The 17,131-nt window shown below is 41.9% G+C and overlaps 1 protein-coding gene across 1 annotated transcript; it reads right to left on the reverse strand.

Annotated features, from left to right (window-relative positions):
* Position 1: 1 nt before the first annotated feature.
* On the reverse strand, positions 2–16,219 carry rc3h1b (ring finger and CCCH-type domains 1b). Its single transcript, XM_034226152.1, is given in 21 exon segments — positions 2–3,815; positions 3,907–4,010; positions 6,904–7,083; positions 7,378–7,474; positions 7,637–7,730; positions 7,950–8,172; positions 8,368–8,520; positions 8,807–8,965; positions 9,277–9,462; positions 9,464–9,687; positions 9,778–9,983; positions 10,359–10,598; positions 10,716–10,828; positions 11,155–11,273; positions 11,536–11,668; positions 11,854–12,054; positions 12,258–12,433; positions 12,571–12,810; positions 12,955–13,075; positions 14,371–14,779; positions 16,023–16,219. Coding segments are annotated over 20 exon segments (3,357 nt in total). The 5' UTR covers positions 14,602–14,779; positions 16,023–16,219; the 3' UTR covers positions 2–3,658.
* Between the last annotated feature and the right edge of the window lie 912 nt (positions 16,220–17,131).

Below are 17,131 nucleotides of genomic sequence, written 5' to 3' on the forward strand. Positions count from 1 at the left end.
ATTCAGAGTTAGCAATATCATTTAATCTTTCCCCTCAGCTTAGAATCACTGTTGTACATAAGTTACACTTTGTTTTCTCAATTTCACAGGTTCATTTTTTTCTCTCTTCAAACTTCCAGTTTGACCTCCCTCTCGTATCAAACGAAAAAAAAAGCAGATTGTATTATACAAAAATGCAAACCAATTTTCACACAGTGAATTCTCTTACAAAGTCATAAAATGGCGTAATAATGGCTACATCCACATTGGAGGAAGATAATTCTAGACATTCCTTAATGGAGTATAATATACATATAAAAACTTTTTTCTTGCTGAAATCAAACCTGTACCTTAATTTAAGAGATATTTTACAAGGGAGTAATCATATAAAATAGCCATTTGCGAATTTCCCCAGAAAGTTAGGGAATAAAATGTGAGCCTCGAACAGCAGTAACAGAGTTCAGTGGTCAGGGTGGGAGTGGAGGGGTTAATTGGTTGTGTCAATGAGGGGTCGATGCAGCAGTTCCACTCGGAAACAAAAACACACAGGAGACTGAAATGAACATCTTTGCTATTTTCTCTGTCGTAAACCACCCCATGCGTCTTTGTATGGCAGTTCTGATAAGCTAAAGGCGTTTTAGGCTCATTCAGACCTGCAGGGACAATCAGATAGAATCAGCATTGTGATCTTTTTGGTTGACTTGCACTCAGAGAAAGTGAGAAATGTCATTAAATGAATACCATGTGTTGCCAATTCATGGCATTTTAACAGCACAATTAAGCTGGTGGGCCAATATATTGTAAATACTTGTCAAATAAGAACACTATTGTGTGAATGTCACTCTTAGCTGTTGACTACACATCAGGTCCATGATGCATCAAAGACTGTAAGACTTGCAGGTCAGTAAATTCACTCAACTATTGCAGAAACAAAAAAACAAGAGAAAGAGAAAAGAACTACAAACCGAGCTAGGTCAACAACATTTCCTTAAAAAATAATAAAAAACACTTTCTTCAAATCTTACGATTTGCATTATTTGCATGTTGCTGTTTTACAAGACATTTTCAAAAGGGAGGGGGGGGGTCTAATAGAGTCCCTCTGTACGACTCTAAATCATGCCAATTTATTGTTAATCAGTATTTTTGCGATGACCTCTTGCTCCTAAAGCAGCTAAAGAGCATAGCAAGAGGATTTAAGGCCAACCTGTCATCAGGGATTCCTGAATATCCTCTTGGGGGTAGGGGTGGGAATAAAACCCCAACACTTTGCTAATACCTCAAAACTATCACCCAGTACAGCACACTTTGAGGGGAGAAAAAACTTAAGGGTACATTTTCTACAAGTCATTCTAGCACACACAAAACGTCTCATTTTCCAAAGTTACAGAATGTTGTCTTCTTCGGAAGCATAGTCTATAAAGAACATCTTTGTTTGAACACAAAAGATTAAGTGAACACACATCAATGCGCACAGAAGTCCTTCGTCTGGGAAAGGATAAAGTCTGTGTTGGCAACCAGTGGACAGAAAACAAATCAAACAACAAAAATAAACAACAACATTTTGCTGATTCTAAGTAGAGATCATTTAATATAAATGCTGAGCGAGTAAAATAAGAGGTGGCACATTAATAGTGCTTTAGTATATTAATGTATGTATACATACTCATATGTATAAGTGAGCTGTGTACCTAAACAATAAATGTAGCAAGGAGCAGCCAGAGGCTTGAAGTGTGGTAGGAAATTAAAAAAAGAAAAACCCAAACATCCATTATCGTGGCGCTGACAAATTGGAAGAGATGCCCATCAAACAGTTCAGATGAGACACAAAAAATGTGTCTTTCTTATTTTGACTCATCAGTTATCAGGGGATTTGTCAAACTGTTACTTTGTACCCCTCGTCTGACCGAGACGAAGGCCCAACGTTAAGCTTAAATGACTTGACCCAGAGCGTCTCCTCTATCCTTCAACCGTTCAAACACAAGGACTCACTCGCTCTCAGCAGAGCTGTAAAACTGTAGCCAACCATGCTAATTGTTTACAAAAAGGCAAAGAGCTCAATGTGGAGCATCAGCAGTAAACAGTTTACATGATGGAGGAAGAGCTAGAATCGTGGTAATGGTGGTGATGTTGACATTAGGTGTAAAGAGGACAATTGAATCTTGTAATACTCAGCAATAAAGGTGCTGGATTTATACTCAACGGGTTATAAATTAACATATTAAATCGACCAACTGCTTAATATTTGGAAATCTATCTTTGAAAGTTGGTTTTGTTTACCTCTCAGTAACCAACAGTCATATTCTCAGCTGTTTACATGATTTGAAATGTACTGTTTAGCTCATAATGACAGTTACAGGGTGCAAACCATAACATCTGGGTTTCTACAACTTCATGACGACACGCGTTCAGCTAAGCTCTAAAAAGCCTTCACGAGGTAAGCCACACCCCAAATCGTAACAACGTAAAGCATGAAAAAAGGAAACAACATTTAACAAAAAACACAAGGGAAGGCAACTTCATAGAAGTTAGGAGAACAAATGACAAGATAATCCCAATGGGGAGGCCTTTTGTGTGGCCAGACAAGAAGCTCTGAGGAGGGAAATCCTTATTTAGCCTGCGTTATAAAAGACCAACATTCACCTGATGCCTGAGGAAGACAGATGTACTCTCTCTCAAGTCTGATCATGTGCATTCACCCAAAAAAGACCTACATATTTGAGCATGCTGTGAAAAATCTCATGGCATAAATCAGCTGGGAGCTCAGGCATTGCAACCGAACCACATCAGGTCACACCACGACCAAGAGAAGCACATAATAGATTCCCTTATAGAAAACATGTGGAAAGCTGATTATCAAAAAGACTTGCTGCAATCCTTAAAACAGAATGCTTCAATTAAATATATTATATACGGCTCTCAAGTATGAAACAGACATGTGTTCATAAAATGCACTAATAAAATCATACTTCTTGTGGCAGGTGAGGACGTGCATGTGAAGGTAGTTCCTGTCACACCTTGCTGAGTATTGGTGGAACGTTATACTGTGTTTTCCTCCTCAGACCATCTACATCTGGACAACCACTTTTTTCTTTTTACGATGATGGGGTTGAGTACCAAGTGACACACTTCTGCCGTTTCCTACAATACCTTCATATATCGTCAGATTACAGAGAAGTTTCTCAGAGTGCTTGGTAATCTGCTCCTTGTTATCCAACCCTTCGTCTACATGTAAGCTAAACCAACAATCTTATCTAGGGAGGATCCATCAAATACATGGATATGTTTTGTGTTTGTTAAGGATTGAATAGGCCTATCTTTTTAGAATGTAATACCGATACCACTGTCAACATCACCACCAATTTCTCTTCCTGGTATATATTTTGTGAGCCTTGTTAATCTATTATCCCAGTACAAACTAAAAAAAATTAACACACAAGAAATGTTATCATATGCTCTGGTTTCCAGGCAAGGAAAGTCATTAAAAAAAGCTCATTCACAGAACAAAAAGAAAGAAAATTCATATCACGGCAGATACTGCTCATCTTCTAAATAGAATGGGTGTATGTGTGCCTGTGCATGCTTTTCAATTGAGCATCTTGAGTGTGTGTGTGTGTGTGTGTGTGTGTGTGTGTGTGTGTGTGTGTGTGTGTGTGTGTGTGTGTGTGTGTGTGTGTACTGCCTAAGAGCAGGAATGGACGACGCCATTCTTCTGCATCTCTGAACCAGTGGCACCTGGATCAGAGCACAGGCCCATCGCAGACGTCTTATTGGTCAGTGACAGCATGGACCCGCCCACGGCACTGTCCTGCAGACTGCTAGAGCCGTTTGACACCTCGCTGAATTAAAGGAGGACAAAAGGAGGTCAGGTTAATGAAACCACAATCAGGGAATATACACAATGTTATGTTCAAGTGCGTGTTAACTCACCCAAGAGCCATGGAGATTTCTTCCAGCTGAGTCTTGTGATCTTGTTGTCCATTCTCTGAGGGTTTCATCTTGTACTGCTGCACATCGTGGGCGACTTGGTTTTCCTGGTTTGGACATTGATAAAATATGCTTAGTTTCTGGTAAAAAAAACCCTGTTCTTTTCTTATCATTCTTCTGCAAGTGTTCCGTTTGTGACAAAATATTTGATCCAGCTGAACTCTATTTTGTCTCCATCCGTGGCCCATACCACAACAACTAAATGTGTCCTGGTGCCAATATGAGTTGTATATTGCAACAAAGATTCCTCATGGAGAAGCAGTTGGGATGCTTAAATAGTGGTTCATGTGTACTAGGGATGTAACGATATACCGAATATCGCAGGTAAATAAACGTCCCAATACCGTCGTGAGACTGACTTATTTAAAAAATATATATATTATTTTTTTTTTTGTTTTAAACCTTTATTTAACCATCGATGATCATCGATCTCTTTTTCAAGAGAGACCTGTCCAACATGGCAGCAAGTAGGTTACAAACATAAACAACAGAACACAAAAGGACATCGTATTTACAGGGCTACATTTACACACCTAGAGACATTGACAAGTACCAACAGTATGTTTATATCTCTGTCAATAAGCCTCACCTTCTTGGCAAAAACTGTATTGTTTTTGAAGTGGTGGAGAGACAATGCACAGTTTGACCCACTAGGGCTGTGCAATTAATCGTATTTTAATCGCGATTACGATTATGGCTTGCGACGATTATGAAAACAGCATAATTGACAAAATAAGATTATTTAGCTGGGTGCGCTTTCGCCGCTCCCTAAAAACCCACTCGGCCACGTGGGAGTGACATGTGTTGTGAGTGTTCAGCGCAAGCGAAGATGTCAGAACAAGAGCAGCAACTAGTTAAAAAGAAGGGTCGCGGGGAGATTCCCAGTCGATCGCGAGATGTGTCTAAAAATAGAACAACAATATTCTGTTTTATCGTTAATGTCCTGTAACATAATGTTTCCGTGCCAGAATAAGGCACTTGAACGCATCAAAGCTTTGTGATTGGCCGGCCTCACCCCATGTGTCCGGGCGTGGCTGGTGAGCAGTGCACTAGTTCGCTGACGTTGTCCGTGTCAACAGCATGGATGGTCAACAGGAGTGACAGTCCGCACACACACAAGACCGCAATTATGGCAGAACCAAAAAAGCCCAGCAACATATATCATTTTCACTCCAAGTGGGAGGATCATTATTTTTGTATCTATTCCAATTCAAAGTCCATCCGTCTCATCTGCAATGCGAGCGTGGCTTTATCGAAGAAGGGTAATTTAGGAGCGGCATTTCAAAACAGTGCACAAACGCTACGAGACGGAATTCCCTCCTAATTCTGCCCTACGCTCCAAAAGGGGAGGGGCCTGAAAGGACAGCTAAATGCACAGCAGTCCATTTTCACCAGGCCCAACAAGAGCAAGGCTGCTACCAGAGCATGTTATCGTGTCAGTCACGTTCTTGCGAAACACATGAAGTCTTTCAAAGACGGCGAAGTTGTGAAAGAAGCTTTCCTGAAGGCTGCGACGCGCTTTTGTGGGACAGTAAAAATAACAGCAGCATTTCAACAGGTTTTTGATATAATAAAAACTCAATTTAGATACCGTTATTAATCTGCTGTAAGTTTTAGTTTGTTTGAATTTATTCATGATAATTATTGTACAAAATGGTATAAGAATGCAAACATTAAGATCTGTTCTGTTTAAATTGATTATAGTCTATTATCAGTTCAGAAACTAGTGTTGCTTGCATCCTATTTTAAAGGCATTTCTTTTTATACTCTAATAAAATGCAACAAAAAATGAGTTTGATTTTATTAATGTTGTCTTTTTTATTGCACTGTTGCAGCAGATTACTGTGTAGCTTCAGATCTGAGTTGTCTTATTAGTAAGCCTAATTTATACTTTTGTAGCAACACTATTTTTATATAATGGCAAAGAAAGGGTTCAGAGTCTTTTCTTTTTTTCCTGTGTCATATGTGGCAGCACTGCCACAAGTTCCTCTTCAGAGAGGGTCTTCAGTACAGGTGGCAATATTGTCACCTGCCTGCGCTCATCTCTGAAACTAGACCATGTAAACAGCCTGGTATTTCTTGCAAAAAATCTTTAAGAGATGACATGAGCAGCCCTACCAGCATTTGCCATGGTGGCCAAAACATTTTTATTTGGTCTTAAATTGTAGTTCAACATTTATTTCCTGTTACTTCTGGACCATGACGGTTGGCCAGCCTTCAACGTTTAACTGAGTGGAATATGTTGAATATGTTTTACCAAAATGTTGGCTATATGTTAAGGAGTTTTCAGTAGGTTGTGACAGTGCACTGCAACATGTTTGATTTCATTTATTTTGGTCTAATTTATTTTTATTTATCATATTAATATATGTTTAGTATGGTTTTGGAAGTGCGCTCCAACACATTTATTGATCTTGTTTATTGGTAACATATTATTTGTTTTAAAGTTCAATAAATGGTCAATGAATAATCGTCAAAATAATCGTGATATCAATTATTGACCAAATAATCGTGATTATGATTTTTGCCATAATCGCACAGCCCTATGACCCACTGCTGTCACCCATGGCCAAAGCATATCTCTCCGTCCCACTGAGGTGGCATTAGACTTTTTCACAGGATCGTAAAAAAAATCGCTGCGGGGAAACGTTGGCGCTGTTCCGAGTTTGTTCTAATCTGTCAAAATGACAGACTGCTTTCAGATTTTTCCGTCATTGATAAATAAAATATTCGGTTAACGCGACCACTGCTGTCCCAGCAACATCAGTACCAAGCGAGAGAGTTTTTTCCAGAGCAGGGGATATTGTAAATGCCCAAACATCCCAGCTTATAAATACCTGGAAATGTGGACATTCTCATATTCCTAAAAACCTGTCTGATGATGCTGAGTGAGGGACAATTCAATTAATTCCAACAGCCCCCCCCCCCCCCCCCCCCTACCATGGCCATCTCACGGGTCCTCTTGCCGATCTCTCTCTCCACCTGGTGGAGCTCCATGCTCAGCTGTTCACTGGAGACAGATGTTGTGCTCGCGCCTCCTGCTGGCCACTTCTGCTGCTGAGCTGCGGCCTGGCCCGGCTGGCCTGCCTCCCTCTGCAGCAGCATGGAGTTACTGGCAGTCTGTAACAGTGAGACAGGAAGTTAAGAGGATGTGGACACAATTTGGATTTTGTTGGCAATAGTCCAAAGTGCTGCAGTGTGAAATGGAAACTGGATATTACTGTGTTGACTATATTTTGATAGTGACTAGACAGAATGGCTTAGATTCATCACATCACTTGTCATTTTAAATGACAGTAGGGACATAAATACACATATTTGTCATCACGTCTGGAATTTAAACATTTGTAGATTATTCTTTTGCTACTTTACAGGCCTTCCTGGGGGGTCTTATTAGTCAGAGAGCATACACACCTCCATGCTGCGCATCTGGGTCTGTTGGTTGATCTGCTGGTTGACCTGCTGCAGCTCAATCTTTAACTGCTCTCTGTCTGTAGCTGCCATAGGTAGCCTGGCAGGGGGAAATACATTAAGAATTTGAAACAACTGCTTTATAATTATATGTATAAGCCACAAATGTTAACCTTTCTACATGCAGTTCTGATATTTTCCTTCAAGTGTTATTCGTCTCAGTATATGAACATTACAAAAGATAAACAGATGCAGGCCTCACCGCTCGCTGAAGTGTCCCTGAGAGGAGGAGGCTGTCTGGTGGGAGGGGTATGAAGCTCCACCCCATCCTCCATGGCTTCCATATGGGTATTCTGCTGTGGGAGAGGAGGTCAAACGGTTATCAGACATGTTTAATAATGCCAAACTTCAGTGAACAAACACCAAAACTATGAGAAATGTTGCAAAGATTCAACTTCAAAAGGTGATCAGTGTGAACATTAATAGGGAAAATGTGTACTATGTATACAAAAATAACATACATACTTGATATAAATGGGTCTATCATTAATGTTGTTTTGTACACAGTTGTTTACCTGGCATGGCCATGTGTTTAGAGCTTGGGTTCTGGGGGGTGGAGGCCATAGCCTGCACAGGGCCTGCGGTCTGATAGCCCGTCTTTGAGGTGCGGGAGATGGCTCCGAAGCGGGAAACAGTGGGCTGGGGGCCAAATGGAATAATTGGGTCATCGTCTTTGACTTCTGCACCCCTACGAGGGGCTTCCAGCGATTGTTCCCTCAGACTCTTAGCCTCCGCATTCTGTTAGACACAAAGGTATGGAGAGGTTAAGAATATGTAGACATTTGAGTGACTTTCAAACCGGTCAGTATTGTATTTTGTTCAGGTTATTTACCCTTCATAGCTTCTTGCAATCTTGTAACATTGTTAAACTGCCCTTTAAGTTCTTTAATTTGTCATCCTGATATAGTTACTGGGTTCTTCATTTGAACTCACCATCATGTCCATGGAACCAGGAACCATTACGTCTTTGGGTTTGGGTTCCTTTGTTCCAATATAGGAGCCAATGGTTTCACAGGACCAGGGAGAGTACTGCCCTGCGTAGTCAGGTTCTCTGCACTTCACCATGTTTTTGGATTCCTCGCCGTACTGCAAACACAGAACATACAGAAAAAGTGGCGTCATCCTTACATGTACTAAACGTTATTTCATCTTTAAATATATCAAATTGCAGTTTATAATTTGGTACAGTTGTGGAGTACATGCAAGTTATTAATTAGTCCGTTTTTTTTATTAACATACAGTGAAAATGTCATAGTAAAGTTACACAAATGTTTGTGTATTCTATAGTTTATGAGAGGAGAGGCGATCAAGCCAACAGGTGAGTCTTTAAAAAGTGAGTGCATCTCTAGTATGAAATTCACTTGGTGCTTACCTCTGAAGGATAATCACCGGGGTAGGAATGAGGAAGAGTGGGGGAGGCAGCGAAGGGTGGAGGGGAGATGACCTTCCTTTCCTCCAGCTGGGATAACAGCTCCTGCCGACGTCGGTGCAGGTAGTCCAGGCTGGGCTGAGAACCGCTGTACGATGGCCCCTGAGAGAGAGAGAGAGAGAGAGAGAGAGAGAGAGAGAGAGAGAGCGAGAGAGAGAGACACACACACACACACACACACACACACACACACACACACACACACACACACACACACACACACACACACACACACACACACACACACACACACACACACACACACACACCACACACACACACACACACACACACACACACACACACACACACACATTACTGTGAACTGCAGGCAATTACTTTTGAAACTAGGTTATTATCACAAAAAGTTAAAAGCAAATGGCTAAAATGAAGAATCATTTGAACCAACTCACCCTGACATAAGTCCTCATGGGTGGAGGCTGGGCACCCGCTGTGTAGTAGCCATCTGAAGGGTATCTATCGCGGCCACTGGGCTCCTGGTGGTACAGGGAGTTGCCCTGTCCTGTTGATGGAGGGGGCATATCCAGAGGGGCGGGACTCATTCTAACCATGCCATCCCTCTGAGATGGGTAAGGCTGGCGGGGGGAGGTGGGGGGCCGGAGTAGGTCCGTGACGACCTCGGTCATGGTGTGGAGGGTGTGGATAAGAGAAAGGTGGACCGGAGTGAGGGGCCTGGTAGGGGCGCTCTGGAGGGCCGTAGCCAGGGTAGGGGTCCTGGTAAGGAGGTCCTGACTCACTAGGGGGAGGAGGGTTACGCATGTAATCCCGAGGGACATACTGTGGTGGCTGTTGGTAGGGGTACCCTGAGAAATAAAAAGCAAAACAACCATAAACATCACTTTCTTTACACAGACATAGGATCCCGTTGTGCATTCAGATTATTTTACACCTACCTGAGGGGTATTGTGGGGGGTCATACTGAGAAGCAGAAGGTGGCGGGCGAGCGTCGTAGCACATATCAGGATGCGGTGCCTGGGGGTACACTGGCGAGCCTCTGGCTACCACGGGCATGTGCTTCCCAGAGAGGTGGTCTACTGGCATCCTGGGGTGGGCCATGCCATGTGGTGGCATACCAGGTTTGGGCATCATTGGATCCATGCTACAGGAACAAATATCAGGTTAAATCAAAGTCGTAAATGATCAACCACTGTGTGCCATACAGTTCCAGCAACTGTATTTACTGACTTATGATCAACCAATAGTTTTACCAATGAATTATCAGTTGATAAATTATGTCAAAAAGTGTTAATATAAATGTTTACGGTTTTATTTTTGCATTGCCTATATTTAACAGGCAACGCTATGCTGACACAAAGTTCTTTTATTCAATCAATATGGCAAATTTCATTTCCTGTATTTCCGTTTTACTTCATTTATGGAAATGCAATATTTCTATATCTGCAGACGTCATGGCACCTGGCTGCCTGATGTTTTACTGAGAAATAATTAAATGTACAGAAAATGCTTCACTCACCCATCTGGTGGTGATCCTGGGGCATTGGGACTCCCTCCATCCATCTTCATGGGTTTACGCAACAGTTCATACGGGACTGATTCTGTGCCGCGGGCAATAAGCTGAGGCAAAGAGGGTCCACCATTGGTGAGTGGGGAGGGCTTCCTAGTCACTGCTACATCAAGAGGAAGGCCATCATCTGTCATGAGCCCACCTGAGCCAGGAAGGCGAGCTGCCAGACGCTTATTCATCTTACGATACCTGACAAAACATAAAAAATAGTTCAGACGTATGAGGAAAACTGGGTGTTGATAGAATCTTTCATTCCGACTGCTAAGTCTTATTTAAATCCTATATGTTGATATGTGTCAGACTCACTTCTCCAGTTCTTCCTGAGAATGAGCGAAAGTGCAGCTGGCTCCGCGAGGACAGCCTCCCTTCTGCTTCATGTCACGGCACATGTATGTCTTGTACTTGCTGTGCTGCGGCGGCTAAAGAGAGACATCAAGTATTGTTAAAATATAGAACACATGACTTTTTGTGACATTATGTTGAAACCCTTTTAAGATGTTGTCTAGCACAACAACAAACAGAGACGAACAATGAAAAAGCAGAGATATTTGACATTACAGTTAGGGCTGGGTGATACTGGAAAAATGAATTGTCAATTGTAACATTTATTATAAGCTCTTAGTAAGGTGTAAGCCACCACAAGCAAACATTGGATGTTCTTATGATGGTGATGACGGTTGGATTCATTAAGCCACATACATAGGATGGGGCAAAGTCCTTTTTGTGGTCTAAGGCATAAACTGACCTGTTGAGGGTCAGCTCCTTTCTTGCTGTGGTTCTGGATGAAGTCCACCAGGCCATGCACCACGGTTTTCACCGCTACCAAGCCTTTCTCCAGCTGCTCCCAAGTGGGAGGGGGAGCATCTGGGGAAACAAAAGATGAGGGGCAAAAAGACTTTAATCTAAATACTTCAATTGGTAGCGATTTTGCATATCCCAAAAATATTCTGGCACCCAAGCGTAAACACATTTATATACAGGGATATTACTGAGGGTGTGAGAGAGATGTGTTGTGAAAATTCAGAGGTCACGGTTTGGATTCCAACATGTTAAACATTATAGAATGAATGAATAACTTATCCCTTTACTACAAGAACAAGATTGTTAAAGTGTGTTTGTTTCTTACCAGGACTGGGATCAATGTTGGCCAGTAGTTCAAGGTGGGGACGCAACCTGTTGAGGTTGGCGGGGTCTCCGGTCCTCTGCAGCGCAATCGTCAGCTCCTGGACGCTCTGAGCAAAAGACGCCGGGGTCTGCAGCTGTAAAAAAAAAAAGCACATAAAAACAGAGAGTTAGTGCTGTGAGAGGTTTAGAGACAGAACAGATCTCTTTTGTAGGAGTAAAAGACTGCAGCGTGTAGCATACCACATGCACAATCTATTAAATGTGCCTTTCTGTGGGAAAAACATGACATACAAACAAAAACACATCTTATCTTACACACCTTATCTATGATAGACTGCATGTGGGACTTGTGAGATTGATCTCCATATAACAGAGAAGACCACTGGTCAGGTGCGATGCGCAGTCCACCCTCCATGGCGATCTGAACTATCTGAGAGTCGTGCTCGCGCCGCAGAGCCTCGTAAGTACGGAACTCCTCTTTCAGCTGCATTAGGGATGAGTCCTCGTCACGTTTGGTCACCTAGGTAGCAACAGAGAACGAAAGAAAGCGTAAGGCGACCTTTTCCCCCACTCTGTTTCCTCTTCCTTTACAGGGATCTCTTTTATTGTGTCTTTCACAACATTTTCATGACTGAAAAGCAAAACCGGGCCCTATTGTGGAGCAGTACAACATGACAAACTATTTGACACAAAAGTTCTTCCGGGTCTCAGTCAGGGGCATACCTTGAAGCAGGAGGCCCTGTAAAGGAGCTGCACCACGTGGCCAATGCTGGTCTTAGAGGCCTGCGGGAAGCGTGGCTCGAGCCTTTGGACTACAAAGAGAACCAACACCTTCCTGGACAAAGCAGAGCCATCCTCTAGAGCGAGAAGGACCAACTTTAGAGCTTCCTCCTGCATGGCTAGGGGAGAAAATAACACAAACATAAAAACCATGAGTAACAGTTGAATGCCTAAGCGAGTTTTTACAGAGAATGTACGTACTTCTTCTAAAAATGTTAATTGTGCTTTTCCTATTTGCAGGTGATGGGAAACCTACCTGGCCCGAGAAACTGACATCCTCTTGCACGCACAGCAGCCCACAGATTGGAAGAGAGCTGCTGTGGATTCTGGTGCTGCAAGATGAGTTCGGTGACGGTTCTCTCCCCCAGAGAGCGGGCTGCCCTCATGGCTCTAACGCGGCCCTCCTCCTCCACCAGCTGGCAGTGGACCAGAGTTACCAGTTTCCTCTGCATGGGTCGGCTCAGCATGCTCTGGGCTGTGCTGCTCAGGCCCACACCTGGTGAGAGATTAGACAACTGGTAAACTGAGGGAACATACACTCATATTCAATTAATATTCTTCTTTTATAATTCATCCTTTGCAAGCAATGTTATAGGCATGTTTTTAAGCAACAGAATCAGGTTGTGTTGTGTATGTGTACCTCTGGTGTTGCTGAGGGGCTTGAGGTAGAGGGCCAGCTCCTCCACACACTGCCGGGCCTCCTCATAATGCTGCGAGTCCTCTGGACTGGTAATCAAGGCGACTGGCTGAACCTTAGGAACCTGAGGCAAGACACACAGAGGGGGAGAAATTAGCCAAAAGCCACCATGATAGGTGATGTCTTTTAGTACAATTTTAAATAATTATCCAATTATTTTTTAATACCAATGCGTGTACGTGCAGGTAGATTTGGGCAGAAAAAGGGCCATAAGGAAATGTTATGGTAAAATATTTTAAACTTGCACAGGCATTTTGTTTTATCAACAAAAATCGACCAACACACCCTACCTACTGAAACATAAATAAATAATAAAACTTAATGTGCACTGATTCTTCAAGTACATTGGTAACCATACTGACAGTATGGTCAAAACAAGGAAATAACTGACTACATGAATAATATTTAACATGTTAAGAATCACTGTATTGTACTGCTCTATTCTCTCTACGCTGTGGCTTGTTGAACTGCTTGTTTCCCAGTTGACAATGCTAATAGAAATAATTTTTAAAAGAGCAATGATACCGGAGGGAGAGCATTTCTCATCATGTTTGTATTTTCCTGCTCAGGCTGCTATATGGTATCACACTTTGTAGCAAGGCAAGCACAATTTACCAGATTTGCAATGCATGTGCATTTTTTAGGAAGCCAATGACAACATTTGAAAAACTTAACTAACAATCTTTACATTTGACCTTTTGCTTTTTTACTGACCAAACCAACCTGAAGCTCTCAGGAATTGTATTTGATAAATGAGGTTATTGACATCAACAACAAAACGTAAATAACTATTATTAAAAAAATGTATTTTGAAGTTATATTTTTTGATTGGGTACTAATATGTAGGACCACATGGATGCAAGGCACTAAGCTAAGAGACAAGACACCTCCAGCAGCTAAATCAGACACATAACCGGCTCATGGTTGACGCACTGACATTATCCATTATTAAACAGTGTATACCAGGTAACTTTGCCAACAAAAGCCAAACACCATTAAATGTTTCTCACGCCGTTGGTTAAAAAACTACCACAGAAAAATAAAGCTTCAACTATTGTGCCAGCACTCAGTAAACCGACATAATTAAAGCAATCGCTCAATGGCTGGTGCATAAAGGAATATCCAAGCTATGAGCATCATGTAATAGCCTGTGTGTAGCACTCTAATGCAATCCATACACAAATATTGCAAAAACATAATATATTCAAGATAGATATGGTATCTTAAACTGTTAAAACATCACTGCTGTTATTTTCATCAAAAGCTAGCTGCAACAATGTCCCGGCAGACTGTTTAAATATCGACACAACATCTTTGTCCCAAATTGCCAAACAAGTGTGGAAATATAAAAACTCTTACCTGGCCTCCCACCAGCTGCAACAGGGCTGTGTTGACAGGTAGCTGCTCGATGTCTGTGCTGATGGCCGTCTGGTCAAAGGGACAGGCCTTACGGTGCAACTTGTTCAGGCACATCTTGCAGACAGTATGTCCACAGCCCAAGCTGATGGGCCGACGAACAGTCTCCTCAAATGTCTGTGTGCAGATTGGGCACAGCAGGAACTCCGTCCATTGTGGTGCTTGCACTGGCATGGTTATATGTTGATGGGACGAGTGTGTAAATGTGTGTAAGCTTTAACACAGAGAAAAACAATCTAATAATAATATATATATGGAAGATTCCACTGGAATCAAGATTTTTCTTTCGAACTCAATTATTCTTAAATGTCCTCACACATTGTGGATTTTAGATCACATCGCACGATGAATACTGTAAAAGAGAGAGAGAAAGATAATTAGAAGTGTGCAAACATCCCCTGATTTTGACAAATGTGCATACAATTCAAAATCACGTTGATTACTCTTTTTTAATTTGTACTCCAACAGTCCAGCATGGGTGTGTTTTGTACGAGTGCACATTCAGTTAAGAAATGCATTAAACAGGCAGTGGCTAATGGTACTATACTATATTAAACAAAGGAAAATATATCATCAAAACAATATTTGCCTTAGATAATCGTTACTGCCGGTATGTGGTGTTCAGTCGTAACACAAAACAAACAAAAAATAGGAGGGGCAGCACATATTTGTAAAATACAGAGTAAACTACCGGCGGAGAAGGATCAAAACAACTGCTGTGTGGCCTACTAAGAAGAGCTGGTAACCACTGTGACTGTGGACAAAGGGTCCTGAAGAGGCTAACAACCAAGTCCCTCTGCGCTATCTAACTTGTTATAAAGCTATCGTCTGCTATTAGAGTTGTAAAACATATTGCAACCAATAGTTTTAATTTTGCTAAACTAGTTTTCTATTGTGGCTGTAATTATATAAATGTTTAGTTATACACACATTGAAATGTATCTGAGGGATACGTTAGCTAGCTAATTGTAGGTAACGTTAGCTCAGTGTTAGCATGCTAAGCTATGGGTGGCTAGTTGGCTAGGCTCGCTAGCAAGCAAACGTCGTCCGATTAAAACATAGAAAACGTAATACTCTCATTTTATAAAATTTACCATTGGTTGGTCATGTGTCAACGTAATTATAATAAATGTAGATGTGACAAGGAATCAATTGCACAGCTCAGAACATGAGTTACTATATTGTGTGTTGGTCAAGGAAACGATAGCTATGGCAGAACCAGTGACACTGGAAAGTGTAGCCATTGGATTTGCAACAGCGAGATTATGTAACGATAGCATTCAAAACCAATTTGCCTTGGAAATATGTTTAGTTTCACCAGACACGGTTATTTTATTGAGTTCAGAATGTTCATACTCATTGTGGATTGTGTTTCCATCCCGTTTTCAACAACGACTAACCCAAGTAACAGCCTAGCGAACAAACCATAACGTTACTCCTCCCTCTGCTAGCGGTTAGCACGTTAGCTAGCTACCATCCGCGGTAGCAACAACTATCCATAGCTATGCGTCATAAATGTGACTAAAACAAAACATGCGGCTTCTAGCATTAGATTATCACTGGACAAATCCATAGTCATCGTCAAAACTACTCACTCATTCCAAAAGACTTGGAAGATTTTCATCTTTCTTTAGGAAATTGTTGCGATATTTTCTTGCCATGTCGACTGTGCAGCTTAGCTGCTGCCGAGGTTTGGGGAGGAGGGTGTCAACTCGACAACAGACTCGCTAGCCGGTTACAGCTAGCTGGGCAAGATGTGCGTGTGCCTGTGTGTGCTTGCGAGTATGTGATGATAGCGCCCTCTGCTGACATCTGTCCACATGCACAGCTACAACAGAAAACTGAGCGGAATTTGCCCGAGTTTGATCACATCTGGGGATTCTGACAACTGGCAAGTAGAACGTTGTTCCAATTAGGTCGACTGGGCACGAGCGCAACGTATGTGTGTGTGTGTATGTGTGTGTGTGTGTGTGTGTGTGTGTGTGTGTGTGTGTGTGTGTATGCACAAGCGTCTTTGCAAACAGAGAGAGAGAGAGAGAGAGAGAGAGAGAGAGAGAGAGAGAGAGAGAGAGAGCTGGAATTAACCAAGATAGAGAGAGGGAACTACGGTGGCCCTGAAGTGCAAGACACCACAGCATTTCACAAAACACTACAGCATTTCACAAAACACAACAGCATTTCACAAAACACCGCAGCATTTCACAAAACACAACAGCATTTCACAAAACACAACAGCATTTCACAAAACACAACAGCATTTCACAAAACACCGCAGCATTTCACAAAACACAACAGCATTTCACAAAACACAACAGCATTTCACAAAACACAACAGCATTTCACAAAACACAACAGCATTTCACAAAACACAACAGCATTTCACAAAACACCGCAGCATTTCACAAAACACAACAGCATTTCACAAAACACAACAGCATTTCACAAAACACAACAGCATTTCACAAAACACCGCAGCATTTCACAAAACACAACAGCATTTCACAAAACACAACAGCATTTCACAAAACACAACAGCATTTCACAAAACACAACAGCATTTCACAAAACACCGCAGCATTTCACAAACACAACAGCATTTCACAAAACACGACAACATTTCACAAAACACGACAGCATTTCACAAAACACAACAGCATTTCACAAAACACAACAGCATTTCAGAAAACACAACAGCATTTCAGAA

The sequence above is a fragment of the Gymnodraco acuticeps genome, unplaced genomic scaffold (assembly GCF_902827175.1).
Source record: "Gymnodraco acuticeps unplaced genomic scaffold, fGymAcu1.1, whole genome shotgun sequence".
In the NCBI taxonomy this organism is placed as follows: domain Eukaryota; kingdom Metazoa; phylum Chordata; class Actinopteri; order Perciformes; family Bathydraconidae; genus Gymnodraco; species Gymnodraco acuticeps.